The 25,652-nt window shown below is 36.8% G+C and overlaps 1 protein-coding gene across 3 annotated transcripts; it reads left to right on the plus strand.

Moving 5' to 3' along the window:
* Positions 1-2,404: 2,404 nt before the first annotated feature.
* LOC132553827 (probable ATP-dependent RNA helicase DDX41) lies at positions 2,405-24,055 on the plus strand. Of its 3 annotated transcripts, none has more exons than XM_060218106.1 (13): positions 2,405-2,494; positions 3,444-3,533; positions 7,667-7,877; positions 8,624-8,698; positions 9,943-10,003; positions 10,454-10,663; positions 12,719-12,872; positions 14,350-14,486; positions 16,175-16,337; positions 18,112-18,315; positions 20,368-20,464; positions 21,831-22,854; positions 23,114-24,055. In XM_060218106.1, exons 1-12 carry the CDS (start codon positions 2,474-2,476, stop codon positions 22,298-22,300), a joined length of 1,893 nt encoding a protein of 630 aa, XP_060074089.1. In that variant the 5' UTR covers positions 2,405-2,473; the 3' UTR covers positions 22,301-22,854; positions 23,114-24,055. The 3 variants fall into 3 exon arrangements, with proteins under 3 accessions (XP_060074089.1, XP_060074090.1, XP_060074091.1); XM_060218107.1 differs by having other exon boundaries at positions 21,831-22,816; XM_060218108.1 differs by lacking the exon at positions 23,114-24,055 and adding an exon at positions 22,855-22,869 and having other exon boundaries at positions 21,831-22,736.
* Positions 24,056-25,652: the final 1,597 nt, after the last annotated feature.

Raw genomic sequence — 25,652 nt, forward strand, 5'->3', positions numbered from 1 at the left:
TTTATCTCTTTGTGCTTTTAAAATTTCGACCTTCAGCTGCTTATTTCTTCTTTACATTTTTAATCTGTCTGTTTTTACTTTCTTCCGTCCACGACTCTTTCTATCACTCTCATTACCTTGTGACGGTCCCGGAGACGACGGTGGAGAAACATCACTGCTGATAATTCCTTTTTTTCTTTTCATTCCTTTCTCGTTTCTCTTTTCGCCTTTTTCGGCGTAGCTTCCTCTGCTCACGTTCTGGTAGAGATTTTATTCTAGGTCTTTCGCCTTTGCTTTTTCTTTTGTGTGTGTGTGTGTGTGTCTTTCTTTTTCTTCTGCGAGATACTCGGCGTATCGAACTGAATCATTCTTTATATTCTGTCTGTATTTCCGCGCCCTTTCTGCTGCGTTCATTCCCATTTATATATAGCTGGTACTCCTTATTCAGCAGATTTTTTTATCGAGTTTTGCAGATAAATCAGTATATTTCCACCAACGTTCTGTAATGATTGGTTCCCAAAAAATCAACAAGATGGTACGCGACTGTATACTTTTGTCTGTCTAAATCCTTTTCTGCTTCTATAATATCTTTCTCAGTTTGAAGTAATTTGTATTCCAGTGCCTTGTTTTCCATTTGGTCAATGTCTGAAAGCATATTGAATGCTGCTGTTAAGCTTTTAAGTTTATTTTTTATTTTTTTTTCAATATTTTTAAATTTTCAACGTACAAAATTCCGTACCGTCACGTCATGGTCTGTACCGTCACGGCAAATTATACAAGAACGTGACGGTACGGAATCATTTAAAATTAACAAGCAATAATCTTTAAATCCGTGACGTGTGTGACAATCGAAAATACTTAAAATCATCTCTTCAAAATAATCAAAAGTTTGCAATTTTCTGACTGAAAGATTCTCAGCTGTACTTTAAGTAGGAATGTGAACGGTACGGAGAGCTATTAAAGGTACAATCGGGCAAACTATTACTTACTTTGAGGTGGTCTATTTCTCATCGGCCATGGCATGTCGAAAATGGAACGGGGTCATTTACGTCATCAATAGTTTGTGTGGCGCCAGAACTTAAATGACCTTAATCACGCTTTGATCACGAGTGACGAAATTCAGGCTGTGACGGTATGGAACGGATAATCGCGAGACTGATGTTTGTTGTTGAATTAAATGGAGATGTGAAAACACAATCAGTGTTATTTTTTCTGTATGAGTAGTTATTGACAGTATTCGTCTGCATTTCAAGCTGTGACATTACTGTCACACAGGAAAACCAGTTATAATTTTTACCGTCACGATTGAATTGGGTGAAAAATATCTTTAGATACTAAATTATTTCATAGACTGTATATTATGTATAATACTGAATGTATATATGAACTTTATTAACAGAAAATATCCTAAGATTTTCAAATAGCTAATTAGGTAGAAGGCTGGGACAAAATACGGGACGGAAATGTAACATTTTACATGTATGGAGAGAATTATCCGTATCACTACTGTAAAGTACCCTGGGGCGTTTGTCATTTAATACGCCGTCTGAAATCGTTGTGGTGTCATATGTTAGACAATGACGTTACGACATAAATTTAAAGTCCATAAGCAATCTAAAATAAGTTTTTATGCGTGTATTTGGAGAGTTAACACTCCCTTCTATCATTATCATCGCTTGAAGAAATGGTATATATGTGACTGATTTTTCTGGATTCTGATATCTACTAATTCATCACAAAACAAGGACTTTGTAAGGATTCCTGTCTCCAGAGTATTACGTATGATAAATGAACAGAAACATGTACACGGCTCACAAATATTAAATATTTTTTGGATAGCTTAGTGTTTACCTATATTTCGATCCGTGTACATAAGCTGTCATAACCAGGCAATGAATATTCGTATATACGTTGAAACGTCAAAGCTGAATTTCACATGCATTTTGCCGTTACTTGGACTTAACTGTGTTGGTGTTTTCCGTTTATCTATTTGTGGAGCTTCATTTCTCTCTGTGAACCTATTTCTTAATCTTGATGGTATACTTTGAATCATTCTTATTTAGATCATTTCATTTATTTTATTCTCGGTATGAAATTATACCCCGGGCAACATTGAGTTTTTCCGCTGTGTTTATCCGTATATTACCATGTCTCATTTGTGAAGTAATTTTGATCATATGGACGTTTCAAACGTTCGGCGTTTAGCTATTTGTGGAGCTTCATTTCTCTCTGTGAACCTATTTCTTAATCTTAATGGTATACTTTGAATCATTCTTATTTAAATTGTTTCATTTATTTTATTCTCGGTATGAAATTATATCCCGGGCAACATTGAGTTTTTCCGCTGTGTTTATCCGTATATTACCATGTCTCATTTGTGAAGTAATCTTGATCATATGGACGTTTTAAACGTTCGGCGTGTTTATACGTTTGGTCGTCGTACACATTGGTGGATTGAAATTCAAAACTATCTTATTGTTGGGATTTTGTTGAGATGTACTCTCAGAGTCGACGGGTAAGTAAACAGTCAACCTGTCGGCCTCACGACAAACAAACTCGAAAAAAATCACAGTCTAACCGACATTGCCGCATCGGCACCTCAAAATTGAATTCTTGGATTATGTGTTATGTAGTATGTTGACGAATTTCATCCGAAGCGGTAATGCATATAACTAAATTGAAATATGAACCTTCTCTGATATTTGTTTATTCTAACTTTGATCAGACGTTAGCTGTTATGTGGCAATGCAGATCTTATATATCGTCTCGGTTCCGGATCGTTATGTACATAATATGGGGTTGGAATATTTACCGAAATAGAGTTGAATTTATCGAAATGGAGGAAATTGAAACTTGTATCAATCATGTTTTAAGAGAATGGACCTAGAATTGTGTTCTTTAAAGACATATTTGTCTGTATGAAAAAAATAGTGGGTTAATTCCACTTAGAAATATTTTTATTAATTATTTTAAAAACTACAACTCACTGGCGGATTTCAGTAAATACCCAAACAGCATAATATGTATCTTGGTTGTAATAACAATCCATGCATAAGCTTCCAGGAAGAATGAAAGAAAGAACAAATAGCTTTTTATGAAATTTCTGATTTTAATCAACTTGTGAGTTGAAGACTGACATATAAAAGAAATAGCTTAAGAGAAATAGTTATACTTAAAAAAGTTTGCCAAGAAATATGACTCATTTGAGAAAAAAAGGACCACACAATAAAAACTTTGATTTAATTTTGATTTTGTTGGCGGAGGTAACATAAGATTGAAAATATGAGTTAAAGAAATTTATCATAAGGGTATATTGAAAAAAAAAAGGTCATTTCTGAATTCAGTTGGTCAATGTCTGACATGTGTCCGAATCAGGCTTGTGCTACTTATACCAAATTCTGAAACAAGATGTAACTAATACTTAACTGGTTTAAAGAAATATTCTGTATTTGTTATCCTTTCAGAGGAAAATTTCAGGAAGACAGTCTGAAGAATCTTCAGATGACGAGAACTATGTCCCTTACATACCTGTCAAACAGCGTAAAAAGGCACAGGTAAAGTAACTAATATATATTGTAACCACCTGTAATTCACAGAATTATTGACTGGAATTCATTAACACAGGTAAAGTAACTGAATAAATACTTTAACCAGTTGATCTATAATAAAACTTAATGCATTTAAGATTACAGTGTAAATGAAAATTTTAAGAAAAACAAAAGTCTTGAAAATGTCTATTAACACCAGTTAAAAATATTTCATTAACACTGGACAATGTCCACAGATTGTTTAGTATCAGTATACATTTGTTGACTGGGTTTGAGGTCAACATGAGTTTGGCTGAAGGCAACAGTTTGATCCGAGGGTTCAACAAAACACAAGTTGGCCAAAAATCCAGTCTACAAATGTTTTATACCTTCTACCATTGATATCTTAGGAAACAAATCTTTATTGAGATTGTCATCACTGTCTTCTGTTGTATAATCAGGAAATCTGCCCATGTTGGTAAATATCAGGCTGGCAGCTGATCTTAGCAATGCTTCCTAGAGGGGGTGGGGGGAACTAGTGTTTATTGGGGGAATGTCAAGTAACAAAAAGGAAGTGCTGAACAGTAATGAGCTGTGATTCATTTCCCACCACAGACATAGTTTTTCTTGTATGTGTTTATATGATTGAATCAGGGTGAATAGAAAAAAAATTGGTGAAAAAAGTTAATTAGTACGAAAATAGATTAATGGTTCAGTTTTTCATGGCCATGGTGACCCTCCCAGCTGTCCCACCCTAAATTTCCCCATCCTGTTTTTTTTTTTTTTTTTTTTTAACTTACCATCATCAGGTGGTGGGCTTTTCAAATCGCTCTGCGTCTGTGGTCCATCCGTAAACATTTTTTATCACTATTTCTTAAGAAGAATGGGATGGATCTTTCTCAAATTGCATATGTAAGTTCCCCTTGGTCTCTAGTCGTGCTTGTTCGATTTTGGGACTATTTAAAAAAAAAATGGCAGACAGACGGACATCTTAGATTTTGACTTTGAAAGTTTGTTATCATTATATCTTGAGAACTTCTCCAAAAATCTTTCTCAAATTTCATTTGTATGTTCCCTTTGGCAGGGCTCCACATTAACAACTGTCTGGGACAGGTAGATCTGCTTGTCGGACAGGTAGAAGTTGGGCCTAACCTGTCCAACGGGACAGGTAAAAATATATGGTCAAAACTAAAAAAAATGTCATCCTGTTTAAATGTGTTGGTATTGCTTGATATTATATGATAGGCCTGTATTAACATTGCTGCATCAAAACTTGATTAGCGCCGTCGTAGCCTACAATACAATGCATATGAAGCTTAATCACTTTCTGTAAAATGTTTGAATAAGGCAGCCATGTGATTATTAAATGCTAAACGCTTAGGAGATCAAGAGGACACATAACAACACCAGATATACTCCTGCAGTGCAGTGATCCGGTGAACTGTCGAAGTTAGATTTGTCAGTATAACAAAGAAAGGCCCAAGACTTTTAGCGTTTGGGTTCAGCAAGTCGGGGTGATAATCCAGACAAAAAAAACAGAAAGAAGAACAAAAAAGGAGAAGCAGAAAGTTTTTGCAAAAATGGTGTGAAGAGTATGACTGGTTGAAATACGATGACAACTGATGCTGACAACTGTAACCAGTCTTTGTAACAGAGACCAATAGCTTCAGAATCAAAAACATAACCAGCCACAATTTCAGTTCATCTCTTCAGCTGTATCATAACCAATATCTGACTAACAAATCACAGACAAAAGGCCCGCTATCTGTTGATTACAGAGGCCACAGTACTGAGAGAGATGCAGAAGGGGAGACAATCACAACTTACAGGTCAGATGGATGAACAAATAAAGAAAATTGATAAAGAGCACAGTGAGCAATTGGTTATTGTTTCAACAAAGCATATTTTGTTGTTCAGAAGGAACTGTTTCAACAAAGCCTATTTTGTTGTTAAGAAAGATCTGTTTCAACAAAGCCTATTTTGTTGTTAAGAAAGATCTGTTTCAACAAAGCCTATTTTGTTGTTAAGAAAGAACTGTTTCAACAAAGCCTATTTTGTTGTTAAGAAAGAACTGTTATATCCATCACTGTTAGAGCTACAAGAGAATATCTTTTTAAAGATTGATTGGCTGTCTAATCAAATAATGACACAAGAATGATATACATACATATGTATGATTATAAATTTCATTTAAAATATGCAAATTAAATTGATGGTAATTAAATTCACTGTTCACGTTTATTATACATGAAGAGTCTTCCCAACTTGCTCATGAAGTCCTTCAAAATGCTAGTGTAGTCAGTTGTATTTTACTATAACAGCATACACTAGCACTTGTGAAAATGAAATCATTTATGCAAGAGCAATGCACATTTGTGTCATAGCAGATTTCTTCATGAAGCTCTTGAACACGCACATGCAGCTGGTGTCTTTAAAGTAGTAGATAAAGCTATGACCTCCATCAGTAGTGACATGAAAGACAAATTGGTTGGTATGGGGTCAGATGGGCCCAAGAAAAAAACAACAGGGTTGCAATTCATTTGAAGGAGCATGCACATCACATAATTGTGATGCACGACATAGGCCATCGATTAGAGCTTGGTACTTCAGACACAATGAAAGACAAGGATTCTACCCATTTTCTCCAAGATATCCTTCAAGAAATACACAAACATTACTTTTACTCCCCCAAAGCTGTTAGGGAACTATTATGTATAGCAAATATCATGGATTCCAAGTTCCTAAAAACCTGGTAACTTGAAAGAAACAAGATGGATGGTCCATTTAAGTGAGGCTTTGAAAAACTTGACTGGAAATTATGAATTAATTGTAGCCTCACTTTGAAAACACAGTAGAGGCTAGACATATTTCAGATTTTCACTGTCCTATCCCTTAAGTTCGAGAAGGATGGTTGTATTATGCCAGACACTATTGAGGCTGTTGAGACTGCCACTCTACAATTAGTGGCACTAGGGCATTGGCCTAGTGATAGTTTGCAGGATTTTCTGGCAAAAGTTTCTGAAGACTTTGTCTACAGAGGAGGGAAGTGAAACTGACACTAATTTTACCTCTGAAAACACTCAGGAGAAGGAGAAAGCTCTTTTAGATGTAGTTTTAAACCATGCTTGTGCTCGTGTGGATGACTCCAGGAATGACCTTTTGAAATCCGTGCAGATCTTCTTTCCTGTGTATCTGTCATTTGATATTTCTGAATTGGCTGTTTATGAAGAAGAACAAATTGAAACTCTATGCAGGCACTTCTGCGACATTCTTGAGTGTCTTGGTTGTGACATCAAAGTACTGAAAAATACTGATTGGCCTGAGTGCACTCAAAAACTACCTTTAGAAACAGCCAACATCATTAAGTGTACTAGAAATGTACAGAAGACTTTTCTGTACACCTACTCTGGAAGAAAAATGCAGCAATATTTTGATTCTTGTGGAAATCATACTTTGCATCCCGATATCAACCTCTGTTTGTGAGTGTTGCTTTTCCACAATGCCTGGGACAAAGTCAAATCGGAGATCAACTCTGACCATAGTCATGCTCAACAATCTGATATCTCCATTTCTGGCATTCTTGTATTGGACTTGCAAAGCACTGAAGCTGTGGTGGCATGGGGGTGACAGACAGAGGAGGCCTCAGGTTTAAAATTTGAACAGTGAATGAGTGAAAGCATTATGAGAACTGTTGTTCATTGTTTAAATTGTTTATTTTCATATCCACCTTGTAGCTTTAGTTAAATGGAAGCAACATTAAAACATTAAGTCAATGTTTTGATTTTGAATTTATCTTGTTAGAAATGTTGGACAGGTACATAAATCATTTGGACAGGTAAATTTTTAGTAAACCTTTCCGACAGGACAGGTAACCAAAAAAGTTCATGTTGAGCCCTGCCTTTGGTCTTTCTTTGTGCTTGTTTGATTTTGGGACTCAATAGAAGAAACAAAATGACTTCCAGGTGGCCATTTTGGATTTGGCAGGTAAAGATTTTCATCGCTATTTCTGTAAAGAAATGTTCAAATGTCTTATAATGTCTTAAGAACAAAAACAGGGAAGTGAAGTAAGAAGGGAAAAGATCCAACTTTCAAAGAACAAAGATCAAACAGTGGTGGGCACCAAAATACCTCTGGGATCTCTTGTACCTTCTGTTGTACAGTTTCAGAATGTTGAGATGCGACTTGGCCGCGCTGCTGCCCTGATCAAGGAGGAGGAGGAAGCAATAAAACAGAGTACTTCTGAAGGATCAGAGATCTCGGAACGTGAAGATGAAGACAATAGTGGTGAAGAGGAGGAAACACAAGGAGCAGGAGAGAGGTCACATATCAGTCTACTGGATCAGCATAGTGAACTGAAGAAAAAAGCTGAAGGTAGGACATTTTAACACAAACACAAGTTAGGACATTTTACCACAAACCAAGTTAGGACATTTTAATACAAACCAAGTTAGGATATTTTAACACAATCAAGTTAGGACATTTTAACACAAACACAAGTTGGTATATTTCAACACAAATCATGGAAAGACACTTTAACACAAACCAAGGTTGGATGTTTCATCACAAAGCAAGTTTGTATATTCTAACACAAATCAGTGTAGGACATTTTGACACTTACCAAGTTTGAATATTTTAATACAAATCAAGGTAGGACATTTTAACACAATCAAGGTAGGAAATTTTAACACAATCAGGGTAGGACATTTTAATACATATCAAGGTAGGACAATTTAATACAAATCAAGGTAGGACATTTTAACACAATCAAGGTAAGACGTTTTAAGGCAAACCAAGTTCTGACATTTTGACACAACTCAAGATACAATGTATAACAAAAGTATGAAATATGTTTCATATTTATAATAAATTGGAATGAGTAGCTATGATATGTTTGATTGAATTGTAAGACATGATCAAGTTAGTTTCAGGTAAATGCCGAACTCTTTGATGGCATTTGGAGAGTGAGAAATCAAAAACATCTTGACACAATGTTTGGTAGTGTATAATAGGATATCAAAGTTTATAACACAAAATTGATAGCTGAATTATTTATCAAGGAGCTTTGCCTTCTGTGACTACTTACGATTTTCTTTTGTAAACAAATTTTTTTTTTTCAGCTAAGAAAGAAACAGCCCGAGAAAAATTGCTCAAAGAGGAAGAAAGAATATTAGAAAGTGTTGCTGAGAAAACTGGTACGTTTGCTTTATACCATTGGTTGTATAATGTGTGATTAAGTGTTTAGGTCACCGAGACAAAGTCTTATGGTGACCTAGTGAGATACTCATTTGTCTGGCATCATCTGTCGTCCGTTGTGCGTTCATAAACTTTTTACATTTTTGACTTCTGGAAAACCCATGAACCAATATCAATGAAACTTGGTAAAAGCCTTCCATGCCCAAAGGTTAATCAATGGTCCCCACTCCCACATGCTGAAAGACGGGCCACACAAGTGTCAAGTTGTCTGAAATTTTTAAAAATCTTCTTCTGAATACCCAAATATGGTAGAATCAAAGACTCTGCATAGGTGGAAATGATTGGGTACTTTAAGAAAATTGTAAAGTTCATGACCCCAGGGTCTAACATTTCCACCTGGAGAAGAGATGAACTTCATTATTGTGACAGGTTGATACATTGTAATACATTAAATGTGTGACTGGTTGATACATTGTAATACATTAAATGTGTGACTGGTTGATACATTGTAATACATTAAATGTGTGACTGGTTGATACATTGTAATACATTAAATGTGTAACTGGTTGATACATTGTAATACATTAAATGTGTGACTGGTTGATACATTGTAATACATTAAATGTGTGACTGGTTGATACATTGTAATACATTAAATGTGTGACTGGTTGATACATTGTAATACATTAAATGTGTGACTGGTTGATACAGTAGTAATACATTAAATGTGTGACTGGTTGATACATTGTAATACATCAAATGTGTGACTGGTTGATGCATTGTAATACATTAAATGTGTGACTGGTTGATACAGCAGTAATACATTAAATGTGTGACTGGTTGATACAGTAATAATACATTAAATGTGTGACTGGTTGATATAGTAGTAATACATTAAATGTGTGACTGGTTGATACAGTAGTAATACATTAAATGTGTGACTGGTTGATATAGTAGTAATACATTAAATGTGTGACTGGTTGATACATTGTAATATATTAAATGTGTGACTGGTTGATACATTGTAATACATTAAATGTGTGACTGGTTGATACATTGTAATACATTAAATGTGTGACTGGTTGATATAGTAGTAATACATTAAATGTGTGACTGGTTGATACATTGTAATATATTAAATGTGTGACTGGTTGATACATTGTAATACATTAAATGTGTGACTGGTTTGGTATTGTTTATGTTTTAAACAGCACAGTAATGACTGAATTTGTTTCTCTCTCAGCTTTGATGGGTGTGGCCGAGTTAGCAAAGGGTATTCAGTATCAGGAAGCCATCAAGACTGGGTAAGGATAGGTATTATATATTTGTGGTAATTTGATTCCTGTGATGTTGCTTGTTCCACTAAGTCTCTCATTCAAATTGATTATGCATCTTTTAAAAAGTATAAAAAAAATATTGCATCACATAATATATCAGAGTACTAAACAAAGATTGTTTAAAAGATGATATTAAGTCCTCATCAATAACTACTGGACTATTGTTTAGTTGCTCTTTGTCTGAGTGGTTGTAGAGTTTGTAGACTGTTTCTTGGGATGGTGAATATATGATCTAAATAAGCTAGAAGTCAGTTTACGATCAAAGGGCAATAAAAAATACCTCAAAGCTGTTGTTCAAAGGAGGCTGAGAAAGGATATTGAAAGCAGGGTGTGTGTGGGGGAGCCTTGTCACATTAGAATTTCTTACCTGAATTTATAGCTTTCTTTAAGAAAAACACATTTAAATGCATATTACAGGTGGCTGCCACCCCGTTGTATCAGGGAGTTGAGTGAGACACGACATGAACGTCTGCGTAAAAAGATGCACATTCTGGTGGAGGGAGAAGACCTACCCCCACCTATAGCTAACTTCAAGGAGATGAAGTTCCCAAAGGCCATAATCTCTGGGCTTAAGAAAAAGGGAATCACCAAACCTACACCCATACAAATCCAAGGAATACCTACTGTGTAAGCTTAAAGGTCATGTATACAGGTCACAGGTCATGTATACAGGTCAAAGTGTACAGGTTACTGGTTCAATAATCACAGGTCTTGGTGTACAGATTACTGGTCATAATCACAGGTCACAGTGTACAGGTCACAGGTCTCAATCACAGGTCACAGTGTACAGGTCACAGGTCGTAATCACCGGTCACAGTGTACAGGTCACAGTGTACAGGTCACAGGTCTTAATCACAGGTCACAATGTACAGATTACTGGTCATAATCAGGTCACAGTGTACAGGTTACTGGTCGTAATCACAGGTCACAGTGGACAGGTCACAGGTCTTAATCACAGGTCACAATGTACAGGTTACTGGTCGTAATCAGAGGTCACAGTGTACAGGTTACTGGTCTTAATCACAGGTCACAGTGTACAGGTTACTGGTCGTAATCACAGGTCACAGGATAGAACAGCAGTATGATGCATTTTATCCATTTCTTTGTTAAGCCATTCATTTGTGTGTCTTTTGTATACAGGCATCTAGCATCTGTCAGTACATCGGTAATTTTTTTCCTAAAAAATCACTACTTGTCTTAAATGACTGACAGGATTTTGACCAAATTCCCAAATGGGGAAATAGAGCTAATTTTTAAAAATTGTACTCCTGTTGGTATGATTGGATTTTGCCCAAATTTAGTCTGAATCATATTGTGGTGAAGGGGAATCAACTAAGTATAAAAGGTGTGTCTTGGCGCCCTGCGATGGGAGGGGTGGTAGTGATGGTTCAAATTTTGATTGTTTGGGTAATGGGAATCATTTTATATAAACTGTCAGTCTTGCCGCCCTTGGGCAGGAGGGACAGGGCAGTGTCAAAATCTGTGAAAAAGAGCAAATTCTTTAAAATCCTACTCCTGTTGGTATGGATTTAGCCATAACAAGATTCCTCCTGTTCATTTGGTCGCCATGGCTACCAAATGGAAGCAATTTTTGTCTGAAAATGATATCATTGTATTTGTCATCGGCACAAACTTTTGTATACCAGTTTTCAATTTAATCAGATAATATCTTAATTTCCACTAATCAGAAGCTTCCAAAGTGTTTCCATGGTAATAGTTTTGGAACATCTATTATGTCAAATTATAGGCTTTCTCTCTTTATGACCAGCAATGCTATATACAGTTATAGGGTCAGGGATCTCATCTGCTTCAAAGATATAACCTATTTCAAAAAATCGATTTCCTCCTCCCTCCTGACCTTGGAGGCCAAGACCCACCATTCATACCAAAATTCAATCATTACTACAGGAGAAGTAGGATTTCAAAGAATTTGCTCTTTCTCTCTTCTTGGGCTCCTCCCTTCCAAGACACATGTGTTTAAATGAAATAAATATCTCTTCATCCAAATATGATTAAATTGAAAATTGGTATACAAAAGTTTAGGGGATGACAAACACAATGATATCATTTTCAGACAAAAATTGTTTCCATTTGGTAGCCATGGTGACCAAATGAACAGGAGGAATCTTGTTAGGACAGCCCCTCCTTAACTACTGTTGATTGGGAGGCATTGGGTATTAGTTGGCCGTCCTGGCAAGTCCTTGTTGTTATCACTATTTCTTGAGAAGTCTTGTGTGGATCTTTCGCAAATTTGAAACAAAAGGTTCCCCATTGCTTTTAGTTGTGCCAGTTTGATTTTGGGATTGAAAAACAAAATAGTCAACCGACAGTCTTAGATTTTGACTATGTAAGTTTGTTATTTCCTGAGAAATATTGGATGGATCTTTCTCAGATTTCATCTGTTGATTCCTCTTGGTCCCTTGATGTGTACATTTGATTTTGGAACTTACTAGAAAATCAGAAATGGCTGAAAAGTGGACATCTTGGATTTGGCAGTTGGGGATTTTTGTGACAATCTCTTAAGAGGAATTTCATTATTCTACTTATAGGCAAGAACAGGGAAAAAAGGGAAAAGACCAAACTTTTAAAACACAAATAAATATCAGACAATATCTTGCATGCCAAGATCTGCCTTGGTTCTCTTGTTCAAAATACTATTGTTTGTAAACTCTGATTTTGCAGATTGTTGGGACGAGATATGATTGGTATCGCTTTCACAGGATCTGGCAAGACTCTCGTCTTTACTCTACCCATCATTATGTTTTGTCTGGAACAGGAAAAACGCCTACCCTTCATCAAAGGAGAGGGACCCTATGGTCTCATCATATGTCCATCAGTAAGTCTATATAAGGGAGAGGGACCTATAGTCTCATGTCCATTAGTAAGTCTGTATAAGGGAGAGGGGCCTACAGTCTCATGTCCATCAGTAAGTCTGTATACGGGAGAGGGACCTACAGTCTCATGTCCATCAGTAAGTCTATATAAGGGAGAGGGACCTACAGTCTCATGTCCATCAGTAAGTCTATATAAGGGAGAGGGACCTACAGTCTCATGTCCATCAGTAAGTCTATATAAGGGAGAGGGACCTACAGTCTCATGTCCATCAGATAGTCTATATAAGGGAGAGGGGCCTATAGACTCATCATATGTCCATCAGTAAGTCTATATAAAGCAGAGGGACCTACAATCTCACCATATGTCCATCAGTAAGTCTATATAAGGGAGAGGGACCTACAGTCTCATGTCCATCAGATAGTCTATATAAGGGAGAGGGGCCTATAGACTCATCATATGTCCATCAGTAAGTCTATATAAAGCAGAGGGACCTACAATCTCACCATATGTCCATCAGTAAGTCTATATAAGGGGGAGGGGCCTATAGACTCATCATATGTCCAACAGTAAGTCTATATAAGGGGGAGGGACCTACAGTCTCATCATATGTCCATCAGTAAGTCTATATAAGGGAGAGGGACCTACAGTCTCATGTCCATCAGTAAGTCTATATAAGGGAGAGGGACCTACAGTCTCATGTCCATCAGATAGTCTATATAAGGGGGAGGGGCCTATAGACTCATCATATGTCCAACAGTAAGTCTATATAAGGGAGAGGGACCTACAGTCTCACCATATGTCCATCAGTAAGTCTATATAAAGCAGAGGGACCTACAATCTCACCATATGTCCATTAGTAGGTCTATATAAGGGAGAGGGGCCTATAGATTCATCATATGTCCATTAGTAGGTCTATATAAGGGGGAGGGACCTACAGTCTCATGTCCATCAGTAAGTCTATATACGGGAGAGGGACCTATAGACTCATCATATGTCTATTAGTAAGTCTATATAAGGGGGAGGGACCTACAGTCTCATGTCCATCAGTAAGTCTATATACGGGAGAGGGACCTATAGACTCATCATATGTCTATTAGTAAGTCTATATAAGGGGGAGGGACCTACAGTCTCATGTCCATCAGTAAGTCTATATACGGGAGAGGGACCTATAGACTCATCATATGTCTATCAGTAAGTCTATATAAGGGGGAGGGGCCTATAGACTCATCATATGTCCAACAGTAAGTCTATATAAGGGGGAGGGGCCTATAGACTCATCATATGTCCAACAGTAAGTCTATATAAGGGGGAGGGACCTACAGTCTCATCATATGTCTATTAGTAGGTCTTTGAGTTGCACTACACTAATGGTAATATTAGCTTTGGTAAATTGAAAATATTATTGGAATTTGACAAGGTTTCCTGACAATTTTCAGTGATGTTTACAATGAGGTGACTAATGTAATTTTTTTTTATAGAGAGAGTTGGCACGACAAACCCATGAGATAATTCAGTACTACAGTCAGTGCTTAGCTGATGATGGGTTCCCTCTGTTACACTGTGGTCTTTGTATTGGGGGCGTGTCTGTCAAGGAGCAACTTGAGGTCATCAAGGCGTAAGTTTTGTCAAAATTATAGAAATTATAGAATGAATTTCGTAAATGTAAATTTGAGTTAAGGATTATGTTAAGAGGGAAGGTGAATATTGTACCACTTTGGATGTAATATCCTCGGCTGCAGTGGCACCTTTGTCCCACGACCCCTGACATTATTTTAGCTTTTGATTTTCCTCCAGAAACATCTCTGACTACCACAAAATAAGCAAAATATTCATGGACAACTCGACAGGATATAAAGGAATGCTTTAGATGTCTTACAACACTACTAGTATACACAGTGGACAGGAATAGAAGTTTTATAGAACCTGAAGTGCTGTGTCATTTTAAAAAGATGTACTCAAAAAGGCATTCCTTAAGTATAAAAAATGATTGACGTAAATGTCTCATCAGAGATAATCATCAAATCGCCAAAGCATGTTACTTAATTAAGAAAATAAACCAATCAACGAGTTCTTCTGGGTATGAAAATGTTGGATATATCCAACACACTAATGCTTGTGCTCATTGTATTAATGACCAGACACTGGAGCTTGACTCTGCCACTCCTGAATCAGTGCAGCATTTTAGATCAAGTATAGTGACCTTTTTGTCCAAGATGGTGCCACACATGCTCAGTTGGTTCATATCAGGTTACATTTTAGGCCATTTAGAGTCTCTATCACTTCTTGTTGAAAATAATCTTGCAATAGGCCTTTTTGCGGTTTGCCATTTTCAGTGGTTAGAATAGACCAATCTGCCAGTGGTTGTGCATCACAGTTCAGAAAGGTCAAAGAATCTGATCTCAACAGTCTCACCCATTTAAAGTTCCACCAAGGACATATATACCAACATGTTGTACCCAGAATGTGATTCTGATGAGACACTGTATTTCATGGTCTCCAAACATGGAGCCTCTGGTTTGTTTGTGCCTCTCAGTCAACAGTGGATGTTTTACTGTTTCTCTAGAGTGAGGTCACCGATTGGTAAGCCTTCTGTGGACAGGATTTCAGCGAATGTAAACATTGACAATCCACTGTCCTCTGCTTCTATTGGCAGTGGTGAATGGAGGTTGTGCCTGTCTAGAAGTCTATCTTCTCTATCTGTAGTCTTTCAAGGCCTTATATATCTGGGTCAACATGCCTAGTTGGGTTCAGGCACTGCATTAGCTTAGAAGTAACAAAATGGCTGACATTAAAACGTGCAGATACTTACCTGTATGTCATACTACCATGAAATATTCCAGAAGCTTGCCCCCTTTCAGCATTTGTCAGTTTTTGACAAACTGTTTTCAGATACAAGATGAGCCTGTGTATGATTTACAAGTAATAGTCATGCAAACGCTGCTGTATGTGCCAAAGCAAACTTGTGTTTTGTAAGAGCATGGGTACCCTAGTTTAATCCAGGTTATCATTAAGTTGGGTGTATCGCTTGCTGGCAAATGGCACCAAACACACAAGTAGACACAGTAAGGAGGTACAACAAGACTTACAAGACAAAATAAGTTTTCATTAAAATATTTGATACTGAATTTTTTGGTCCCTAACTTATGACTTAGTTCTTATTACTTTTAAGTCTGTTTATGACAGGTCATGTTGTAAAAATGGTTTACAATCCTGACAATCATAGGAATCATTACTGTTTTGTTTTAAAGGGACAGTGTTTATCAATTCTGACTATCATAGGAATTATTACTGTTTTGTTTTAAGAGGGATACACATTCTTGTTGCCACAACTGGTCGACTAATGGACATGCTCAATAAGAAAATGGTCACCCTTGATGTGTGTCGGTACCTGGCGATGGATGAAGCTGACCGTATGATAGATATGGGGTTTGAGGAGGATGTTCGGACCATCTTCTCATATTTCAAGGTATGCTAGCTGAAATATTAAAAAAATTATATTCTGTATGTCATAAGGCTGATTAATTCATGGGTTAAAATTGCCGTGATTTTCATTTAAAGGGAATTAACTTTAAACAAATGGGGATTTTGCGCTGTATATATAAAAGGTATCAGTGTAATGCACCACATTTGCTGTTCATGAAATTTAAAAAGTGACTTCAGTCTATGAAGAGATTGTTAATTGACTCATGTCCCTCAGACCCGCTTGACAAAATTACTTGTTGATTCCCATAATAGAGAAAGAAAGAGGGAATTGGATCATTTAATCCTCTCTACTGATGCTGTTTCCAATACAGCTCATTGTGTACTTTCTTACTTTCAGTACAAAGCCAAGTTTATCTGTTTCCATCTTCCAGAGCCAGAGACAAACTTTACTGTTTCCATCTTCTAGAGCTAGAGAAAAACTTTACTGTTTCCATCTTCTAGAGCCAGAGACAGACTTTACTGTTTTCTATCTTCTAGAGCCAGAGGCAAACTTTACTGTTTCCATCTTCCAGAGCCAGAGACAAACTTTACTGTTTCCATCTTCCAGAGCCAGAGACAAACTTTACTGTTTCCATCTTCCAGAGCCAGAGACAAACTTTACTGTTTCCATCTTCTAGAGCTAGAGAAAAACTTTACTGTTTCCATCTTCTAGAGCCAGAGACAGACTTTACTGTTTTCTATCTTCTAGAGCCAGAGGCAAACTTTACTGTTTCCATCTTCCAGAGCCAGAGACAAACTTTACTGTTTCCATCTTCCAGAGCCAGAGACAAACTTTACTGTTTCCGTCTTCCAGAGCCAGAGACAAACTTTACTGTTTCCATCTTCTAGAGCTAGAGGCAAACTTTACTGTTTCCATCTTCTAGAGCTAGAGACAAACTTTACTGTTTCCATCTTCTAGAGCTAGAGACAAACTTTATTTGTTTCCCATCTTCTAGAGCTAGAGGCAAACTTTATTTGTTTTGACCTTCCAGAGCCAGAGACAAACTTTATTTGTTTCCATCTTCTAGAGCTAGAGGCAAACTTTATTTGTTTCCATCTTCCAGAGCCAGAGACAAACTTTATTTGTTTCCATCTTCTAGAGCTAGAGAAAAACTTTACTGTTTCCATCTTCTAGAGCCAGAGACAGACTTTACTGTTTTCTATCTTCTAGAGCCAGAGGCAAACTTTACTGTTTCCATCTTCCAGAGCCAGAGACAAACTTTACTGTTTCCGTCTTCCAGAGCCAGAGACAAACTTTACTGTTTCCATCTTCCAGAGCCAGAGACAAACTTTACTGTTTCCGTCTTCCAGAGCCAGAGACAAACTTTACTGTTTCCATCTTCTAGAGCTAGAGGCAAACTTTACTGTTTCCATCTTCTAGAGCTAGAGACAAACTTTACTGTTTCCATCTTCTAGAGCTAGAGACAAACTTTATTTGTTTCCCATCTTCTAGAGCTAGAGGCAAACTTTATTTGTTTTGACCTTCCAGAGCCAGAGACAAACTTTATTTGTTTCCATCTTCTAGAGCTAGAGACAAACTTTATTTGTTTCCATCTTCCAGAGCCAGAGACAAACTTTATTTGTTTCCATCTTCTAGAGCTAGAGACAAACTTTATTTGTTTCCATCTTCCAGAGCCAGAGACAAACTTTACTGTTTCCATCTTCTAGAGCTAGAGGCAAACTTTATTTGTTTCCCATCTTCTAGAGCTAGAGGCAAACTTTATTTGTTTCCCATCTTCTAGAGCTAGAGGCAAACTTTATTTGTTTCCATCTTCCAGAGTCAGAGACAAACTTTACTGTTTTCTGCCACCATGCCTAAGAAGATCCAGAACTTTGCACGAAGTGCTCTTGTGAAACCTGTAACAGTAAATGTGGGACGGGCAGGTGCAGCTAGTTTGGACGTCATCCAAGAGGTGGAATATGTTAAACAGGAGGCCAAGATGATGTACCTACTGGAATGTTTGCAGAAAACAGCCCCTCCTGTAAGTATCTGAGGGCAAATTCTTTCTCACATGAACAAGTGTGCATAGGGTCTCTAACCCTCACCTTGCCATGTTGTGGTAAGGATGTTTGTTATAATTACAAGTTCAGTGAAGTACAAAAATAAAGAATTATGTAAACTCAGGTTAAATGTCAAAATAGATTTATCAAAAAATGGCAAGAAAATGCAGTGCAGCACTAATTTCCTGTTCTCTGTATATTCCAAAATTTACATACAATAGACAAATGTATGTACATAACTAGGGCTGGTTGTATGTCATACATGTATCTAGGGCTGGTTGTATGTCATACATGTATATAGGGCTGGTTGTATGTCATACATGTATTTACGGCTGGTTGTATGTCATACATGTATCTAGGGTTGGTTGTATATCATACATGTATCTAGGGCTGGTTGTATATCATACATGTATCTAGGGCTGGTTGTATATTGCAGATGTATCTAGGGCTGGTTGTATGTCATACATGTATCTAAGGCTGGTTGTATATCATTCATGTATCTAGGGGTGGTTGTATATCATACATGTATCTAGGGCTGGTTGTATGTCATACATGTATCTTGGGCTGGTTGTATATCATTCATGTATCTAGGGTTGGTTGTATATCATACATGTATCTAGGGCTGGTTGTATATCATTCATGTATCTACATGTATCTTGGGCTGGTTGTATATCATTCATGTATCTAGGGTTGGTTGTATATCATACATGTATCTAGGGCTGGTTGTATATCATACATGTATCTAGGGCTGGTTGTATATTGCAGATGTATCTAGGGCTGGTTGTATGTCATACATGTATCTAAGGCTGGTTGTATATCATACATGTATCTAGGGCTGATTGTATATTGCAGATGTATCGAGGGCTGGTTGTATGTCATACATGTATCTAGGGTTGGTTGTATATCATACATGTATCTAGGGCTGGTTGTATGTCATACATGTATCTAGGGCTGGTTGTATATCATACATGTATCTAGAGCTGGTTGTATATCATACATGTATCTAGGGCTGGTTGTATATCATACATGTATCTAGGGCTGGTTGTATGTCATACATGTATCTAGGGCTGGTTGTATATCATACATGTATCTAGGGCTGGTTGTATATCATACATGTATCTAGGGCTGGTTGTATATCATACATGTATCTAGAGCTGGTTGTATATCATACATGTATCTAGGGCTGGTTGTATATCATACATGTATCTAGGGCTGGTTGTATATCATACATGTATCTAGGGCTGGTTGTATATCATTCATGTATCTAGGGCTGGTTGTATATCATACATGTATCTAGGGCTGGTTGTATATCATGTATCTAGGGCTGGTTGTATATCATTCATGTATCTAGGGCTGGTTGTATATCATACATGTATCTAGGGGTGGTTGTATATCATACATGTATCTAGGGCTGGTTGTATGTCATTCATGTATCTAGGGCTGGTTGTATATCATACATGTATCTAGAGCTGGTTGTATGTCATTCATGTATCTAGGGCTGGTTGTATATCATACATGTATCTAGAGCTGGTTGTATATCATACATGTATCTAGGGCTGGTTGTATATCATACATGTATCTAGGGCTGGTTGTATGTCATACATGTATCTAGGGGTGGTTGTATATCATACATGTATCTAGGGCTGGTTGTATATCATTCATGTATCTAGGGCTGGTTGTATGTCATACATGTATCTAGGGGTGGTTGTATATCATACATGTATCTAGGGCTGGTTGTATATCATACATGTATCTAGGGCTGGTTGTATATCATACATGTATCTAGGGCTGGTTGTATATCATACATGTATCTAGGGCTGGTTGTATATCATTCATGTATCTAGGGCTGGTTGTATATCATTCATGTATCTAGGGCTGGTTGTATATCATACATGTATCTAGGGCTGGTTGTATATCATTCATGTATCTAGGGCTGGTTGTATATCATACATGTACTAGGACTGGTGCTGCTGTTAGATGAAGGTGAGTTGACAAACAACTACAGTCTGCAGTATTGATTTGCTGTTTTAAAGGTGCTGATATTTGCTGAGAAGAAACAAGATGTAGATTCCATACATGAATATCTCTTATTGAAAGGGGTAGAGGCTGTTGCAGTTCATGGTGGGAAAGGTGAGTTAATTTCTCTTTTATAGATCAAAGGAATCATCCTCCCAAGTCAATAGCCATAGTTATCTGACCTACCTGCTTCAAGATTTTTAATAATTATGGAATAAATATATAACTAATCGCGTGTGCTTTTCATCCTTTCACAAAACTTTTCTCATGAAAATAATAGTATATTTTCACCATTTGAGTGTGTTATATGTATGTCATTGTAGGTTTGTTATATGTATGACATTGTAGGTCTGTTTTATGTATGTCATTGTAGGTCTGTTATATGTATGTCATTGTAGGTCTGTTATATGTAGGACATTGTAGGTCTGTTTTATGTATGTCATTGTAGGTCTGTTATATGTAGGACATTGTAGGTCTGTTATTTGTATGTCATTGTAGGTCTGTTATATATAGATAGACCTGTGATGTATAGACAGACCAGTGATATATAGACAGACCTGTGATATATAGACAGACCAGTGGTGTATAGACAGACCAGTGATGTATAGACAGGTCAGTGATATATAGACAGACCTGTGATATATAGACAGACCTGTGATGTATAGACAGACCAGTGATATATAGACAGACCTGTGATATATAGACAGACCAGTGGTGTATAGACAGACCAGTGATGTATAGACAGGTCAGTGATATATAGACAGACCTATGATATATAGACAGACCTGTGATGTATAGACAGACCTGTGATATTTAGACAGACCCGTGGTGTATAGACAGGTCAGTGGTGTATAGACAGACCTGTGATATATAGACAGACCTGTTATATATAGACAGGTCAGTGATATATAGACAGACCTGTGATATATAGACAGGTCAGTGATATATAGGCAGACCTGTGATATATAGACAGACCATTGATATATAGACAGGTCAGTGATATATAGGCAGACCTGTGATATATAGACAGACCATTGATATATAGACAGGTCAGTGATATATAGACAGACCTGTGATAAATAGACAGACCAGTGATATATAGACAGGTCAGTGATATATGGACAGACCAGTGATATATAGACATAGTGATATATAGACAGGTCAGTGATATATAGACAGACCAGTGATATATAGACATACCTGTGATGTATAGACAGGTCAGTGATGTATAGACAGACCTGTGATGTTGATATATTACATCCTTCCTAAAAGAGTGATGAGTCTGATGATGTTGAATGTGGTACTTCTTAGTGAAGAGTTTAACCAAAGATTAGTCAGTAGAGGTAAGAAGGATTGTGTATGTTTGATACAGACATGTTTTAAATATAAGATAATTGTCAGGAAATTTATGATGTACACTTGGACATTACATGGTTAACTGTGAGTTATTCATTGGTAATATGTGCTTTCCTTAATGCAGATCAAGAAGAAAGGACACGCTCTGTCGACCAATTCAAACATTTTAAAAAGGATGTATTAGTGGCTACAGATGTGGCATCGAAAGGTCTGGACTTCCCGGACATTCAACATGTCATCAACTATGACATGCCGGAGGACATAGAGAACTATGTACACAGAATAGGACGTACTGGACGCTGTGGTAAAACTGGCATCGCAACCACCTTCATCAACAAGACAGTGGAAGAGAGCATTCTTTTGGATTTGAAACATCTCTTGATTGAGGCAAAACAAAACTGTCCTCCATTTTTGGCTGGCATGACTTCAGAAAGTGAGAAATACTTGGACATTGGAGGAGAAGTTGGATGTTCTTATTGTGGTGGTCTTGGGCACCGTATCTCAGATTGCCCCAAACTAGAGGCTCTCCAGACCAAACAGGCACAGAACATTGGTCGCAGAGACTATCTTGCAAACAACAGTGCAGACTGGTAACAGAGGTGTAGACTGGCAGATTTCTCAATCTGCCTCAAAAGCAACAGTTTGGACTGGTAGATATCCTGATCTACCTCCAAAACAACAGTTGGCAGATAGATATCCCAGGTCTGATCTGTAAGAAACAGTGTGGACAAGCAGATATCTCAGGTCAGATCTATAAGCATCAGTGTGGATAGATATCTCAGGTCTGCTCTGTAAACAGCACTGTAGAATGGTTGATATCCCAGGTCTGGTCTATAAATAACCATGTGGATTAGTAGATATCCCAGGTCTGATGTTTAAATAACAGTGTGGATTAGTAGATATCTCAGGTCTTATCTGTAAGAAACAGTATGGACAAGTAAATATTCCAGGTCTGATCTATAAATAACAGTGTGGAAAGATATCCCAGGTCTGATCTATAAATAACAGTGTGGATTAGTAGATATCTCAGGTCTTGTCTGTAAGAAACAGTATGGACAAGTAAATATTCCAGGTTTGATCTATAAATAACAGTGTGGAAAGATATCCCAGGTCTGCTCTATAAATAACAGTGTGGAAAGATATCCCAGGTCTGATCTATAAATCTGATCTAAAAATAACAGTGTGGATTAGTAGATATCCCATGTACGATCTATAAATAACAGTTTGGATTAGTAGATATCCAAGTCTGGTCTATAAATAACCATGTGGATTAGTAGATATCCCAGGTCTGATCTGTAAATAACAGTGTGGAAAGATATCCCAGGTCTGATCTATAAATAACAGTGTGGATTAGTAGATATCCAAGTCTGGTCTATAAATAACCATGTGGATTAGTAGATATCCCAGGTCTGATCTATAAATAACAGTGTGGATTAGTAGATATCCCAGGTCTGATCTATAAATAACAGTGTGGATTAGTAGATATCCAAGTCTGGTCTATAAATAACCATGTGGATTAGTAGATATCCCAGGTCTGATCTATAAATAACAGTGTGGAAAGATATCCCAGGTCTGATCTATAAATAACAGTGTGGATTAGTAGATATCCCAGGTCTCATCTATAAATAACAGTGTGGATTAGTAGATATCCCAAGTCAGATTTATAAATAACATTGTGGATTAGTAGATATCCCAGGTCTGGTCTATTGATATCAGTGTGGGCATGTTGTTGTCTGAGGTCTTATTGATGACATTAGTGAAACAAGGCCATTTAGTTATGTGATACTTGTAGTATTTGAAGATTACAAACAAGTAACACTCAGCTTAAAAGCCATTTCAATATACTGTTATGTGAACGTAAGATTTGTTTGATGTACATCAGAGGATCAAACTTTTCATCTTGTCAACAAGGTGTTGCACATGGAACCTTCAATTTTCCATGACATGTTTCAGGGGTGCAGAGAGTAAAAGTGATTTGTAACCTCTGGAGTATCCAGGATGACTGGATGGTATGTTATCATTAAAAGTTCATGGATATTAATGATAAAACTATTACAGTCAGCTAATAGATAATCAGGCCATCCCAGAGGAAATCTATACAAAACATTTTTATACTTCCTAACTGTATCTTATCTCTTGATATATACAGTGTTTGTTGGTATTAATTAGTAGTAGAAGATTTTGATTAAATATTTATTTTAAATCTGTGGTCATATTAATTTTTTTTAGCATTCTTGACCCGTTGGCTTGTCTTGGCCACGGAGCAAGATATGCGTAAATATTGCTTTGAAGATAGTCGTATTAGTTGTGGAGTCTGTATTTGTTATACAGATGTGAAAATGCTTGACATTCGAGCGATACAAATTTTGAATAATAAATATTTTTTTTATGTAAATTTGTGTTGTTTTGTATATGATTACGTATTATCCATTCTTTGCAGATATTTCATAATATTTATGCATCAGGAAGCAAGGGAGATAACTTTTTATAGGTTTTTATGCATCAGGAAGCAAGGGAGATAACTTTTTATAGGTTTTATACCTGTTGTTAAATCCTTCTGATTTCTTCTTAAAATAAATTAAAAATGAAAATAAAATTTCACTCTTTCACATTGATTTTGTTTTGACCAATTAGAATTGACATTTTCAACATCCACGGAGCTTATGCTGTAACATGGCGTCCATCATCTGTTGTCTGTTGTTCATTTACTGGTGTCATCTTTCCCACTAAGCAACTTCTAAATTACCAACAAGCCAAATGTCATGATGTTTCGCTGGTAGATAACTGGGATGAAGCCTAACAATGATTGCAAAATAAAATGACCTTGACCCGTATTCAAGGTCACCACAGGGCTCAAATTTGTGAAAAAACCTTGAAGCAATTTCTTCAGATTAACCAAATGCCCAAGAAGCATGATATTTGGCTAGGAGGGTCCTAATAAAAATCCAGACAAAGTTTGCAAAGAAGAAATGACATATGCCTATAATCTAGGTCATAACTGTTATTGTATAGAGCTGAGTGTTAGAAGTTTAATTTTGTGGTATTAATTGGTTAAATTGATTGGATGTGCCAACTTTGAATAACAATGGTGTATGTGTTAATGTATTTGTGATGAACATTGATTGTATTATTTATGAACATTGAATACCAGGCGAGTGATTCAGGCCCATTAGGTCTTTTGTTGGAAAGTGCTTTATTTTATTGTGTATGAATATGATATGTCCCACTGAATTAAGAGAGAATCTTTATGTATACATTTATGTCATACTGACATTTCTGAAAAATCATGTCATTATATTAACAATGTATCATAAATGATTAAATGCCTACATTAATTTATTTGTGATTGTATTTTTGTGTCAAATTCACTGGACTTCAAACAATTCAACCCCAAATCGTAAACCAGGAAACCAATGTCAGATTGTAGGGACTTCAGAAATTTTAACTACCATTGTGAACCAGGATGTCAATTTCAGATTCACGAGGATTCCAACATTTTTACCCAACATCATAACCCGGGATCATTGTCAGATTCTCCAGGTTTCAGACTTATTTACCCAACATCATGAACCGGGATCGTTGTCAGATTCTTTAAGCTTCTTTGATTTTTACTTGCCATCATGCACCTTGATCGTTGTTAGATACTATAGACTTCACTCGCCGTCATAAACCGGGATCATTGTCAGATTCTCATCTCTTCAGACATTTTTTCCAACCATCACTTACCATCAGGAACCGAGATTGTTGTCAGATTCTCTAGACTTCAGATATCTTTACCCAACATCATGAACCAGGATCGTTGTTAAATTCTTTAGACTTCAGACATTTTTAAATACCATTATGAACCGGGATCGTTGTTAGATACTCTAGACTTCAAACATTTTTACTAAACATCATCAACCGGGATCATTTTCAGTTTCTCATCGATTCAGACATTTTTACCGGG

Source organism: Ylistrum balloti, unplaced genomic scaffold (assembly GCF_031769215.1).
Source record: "Ylistrum balloti isolate Yb309-2 unplaced genomic scaffold, AGI_CSIRO_Ybal_v1 Utg370358, whole genome shotgun sequence".
Taxonomy (NCBI): domain Eukaryota; kingdom Metazoa; phylum Mollusca; class Bivalvia; order Pectinida; family Pectinidae; genus Ylistrum; species Ylistrum balloti.

Coding starts and splice junctions, on each gene's coding strand:
- LOC132553827 (XM_060218106.1), top strand. CDS start 2,474: ATGTACTCTCAGAGTCGACGG. Junction 12,873..14,349: donor GTCTCATCATATGTCCATCA/GTAAGTCTATAT, acceptor TTTTTTTTATAG/AGAGAGTTGGCACGACAAAC. Junction 14,487..16,174: donor CAACTTGAGGTCATCAAGGC/GTAAGTTTTGTC, acceptor TTTTGTTTTAAG/AGGGATACACATTCTTGTTG.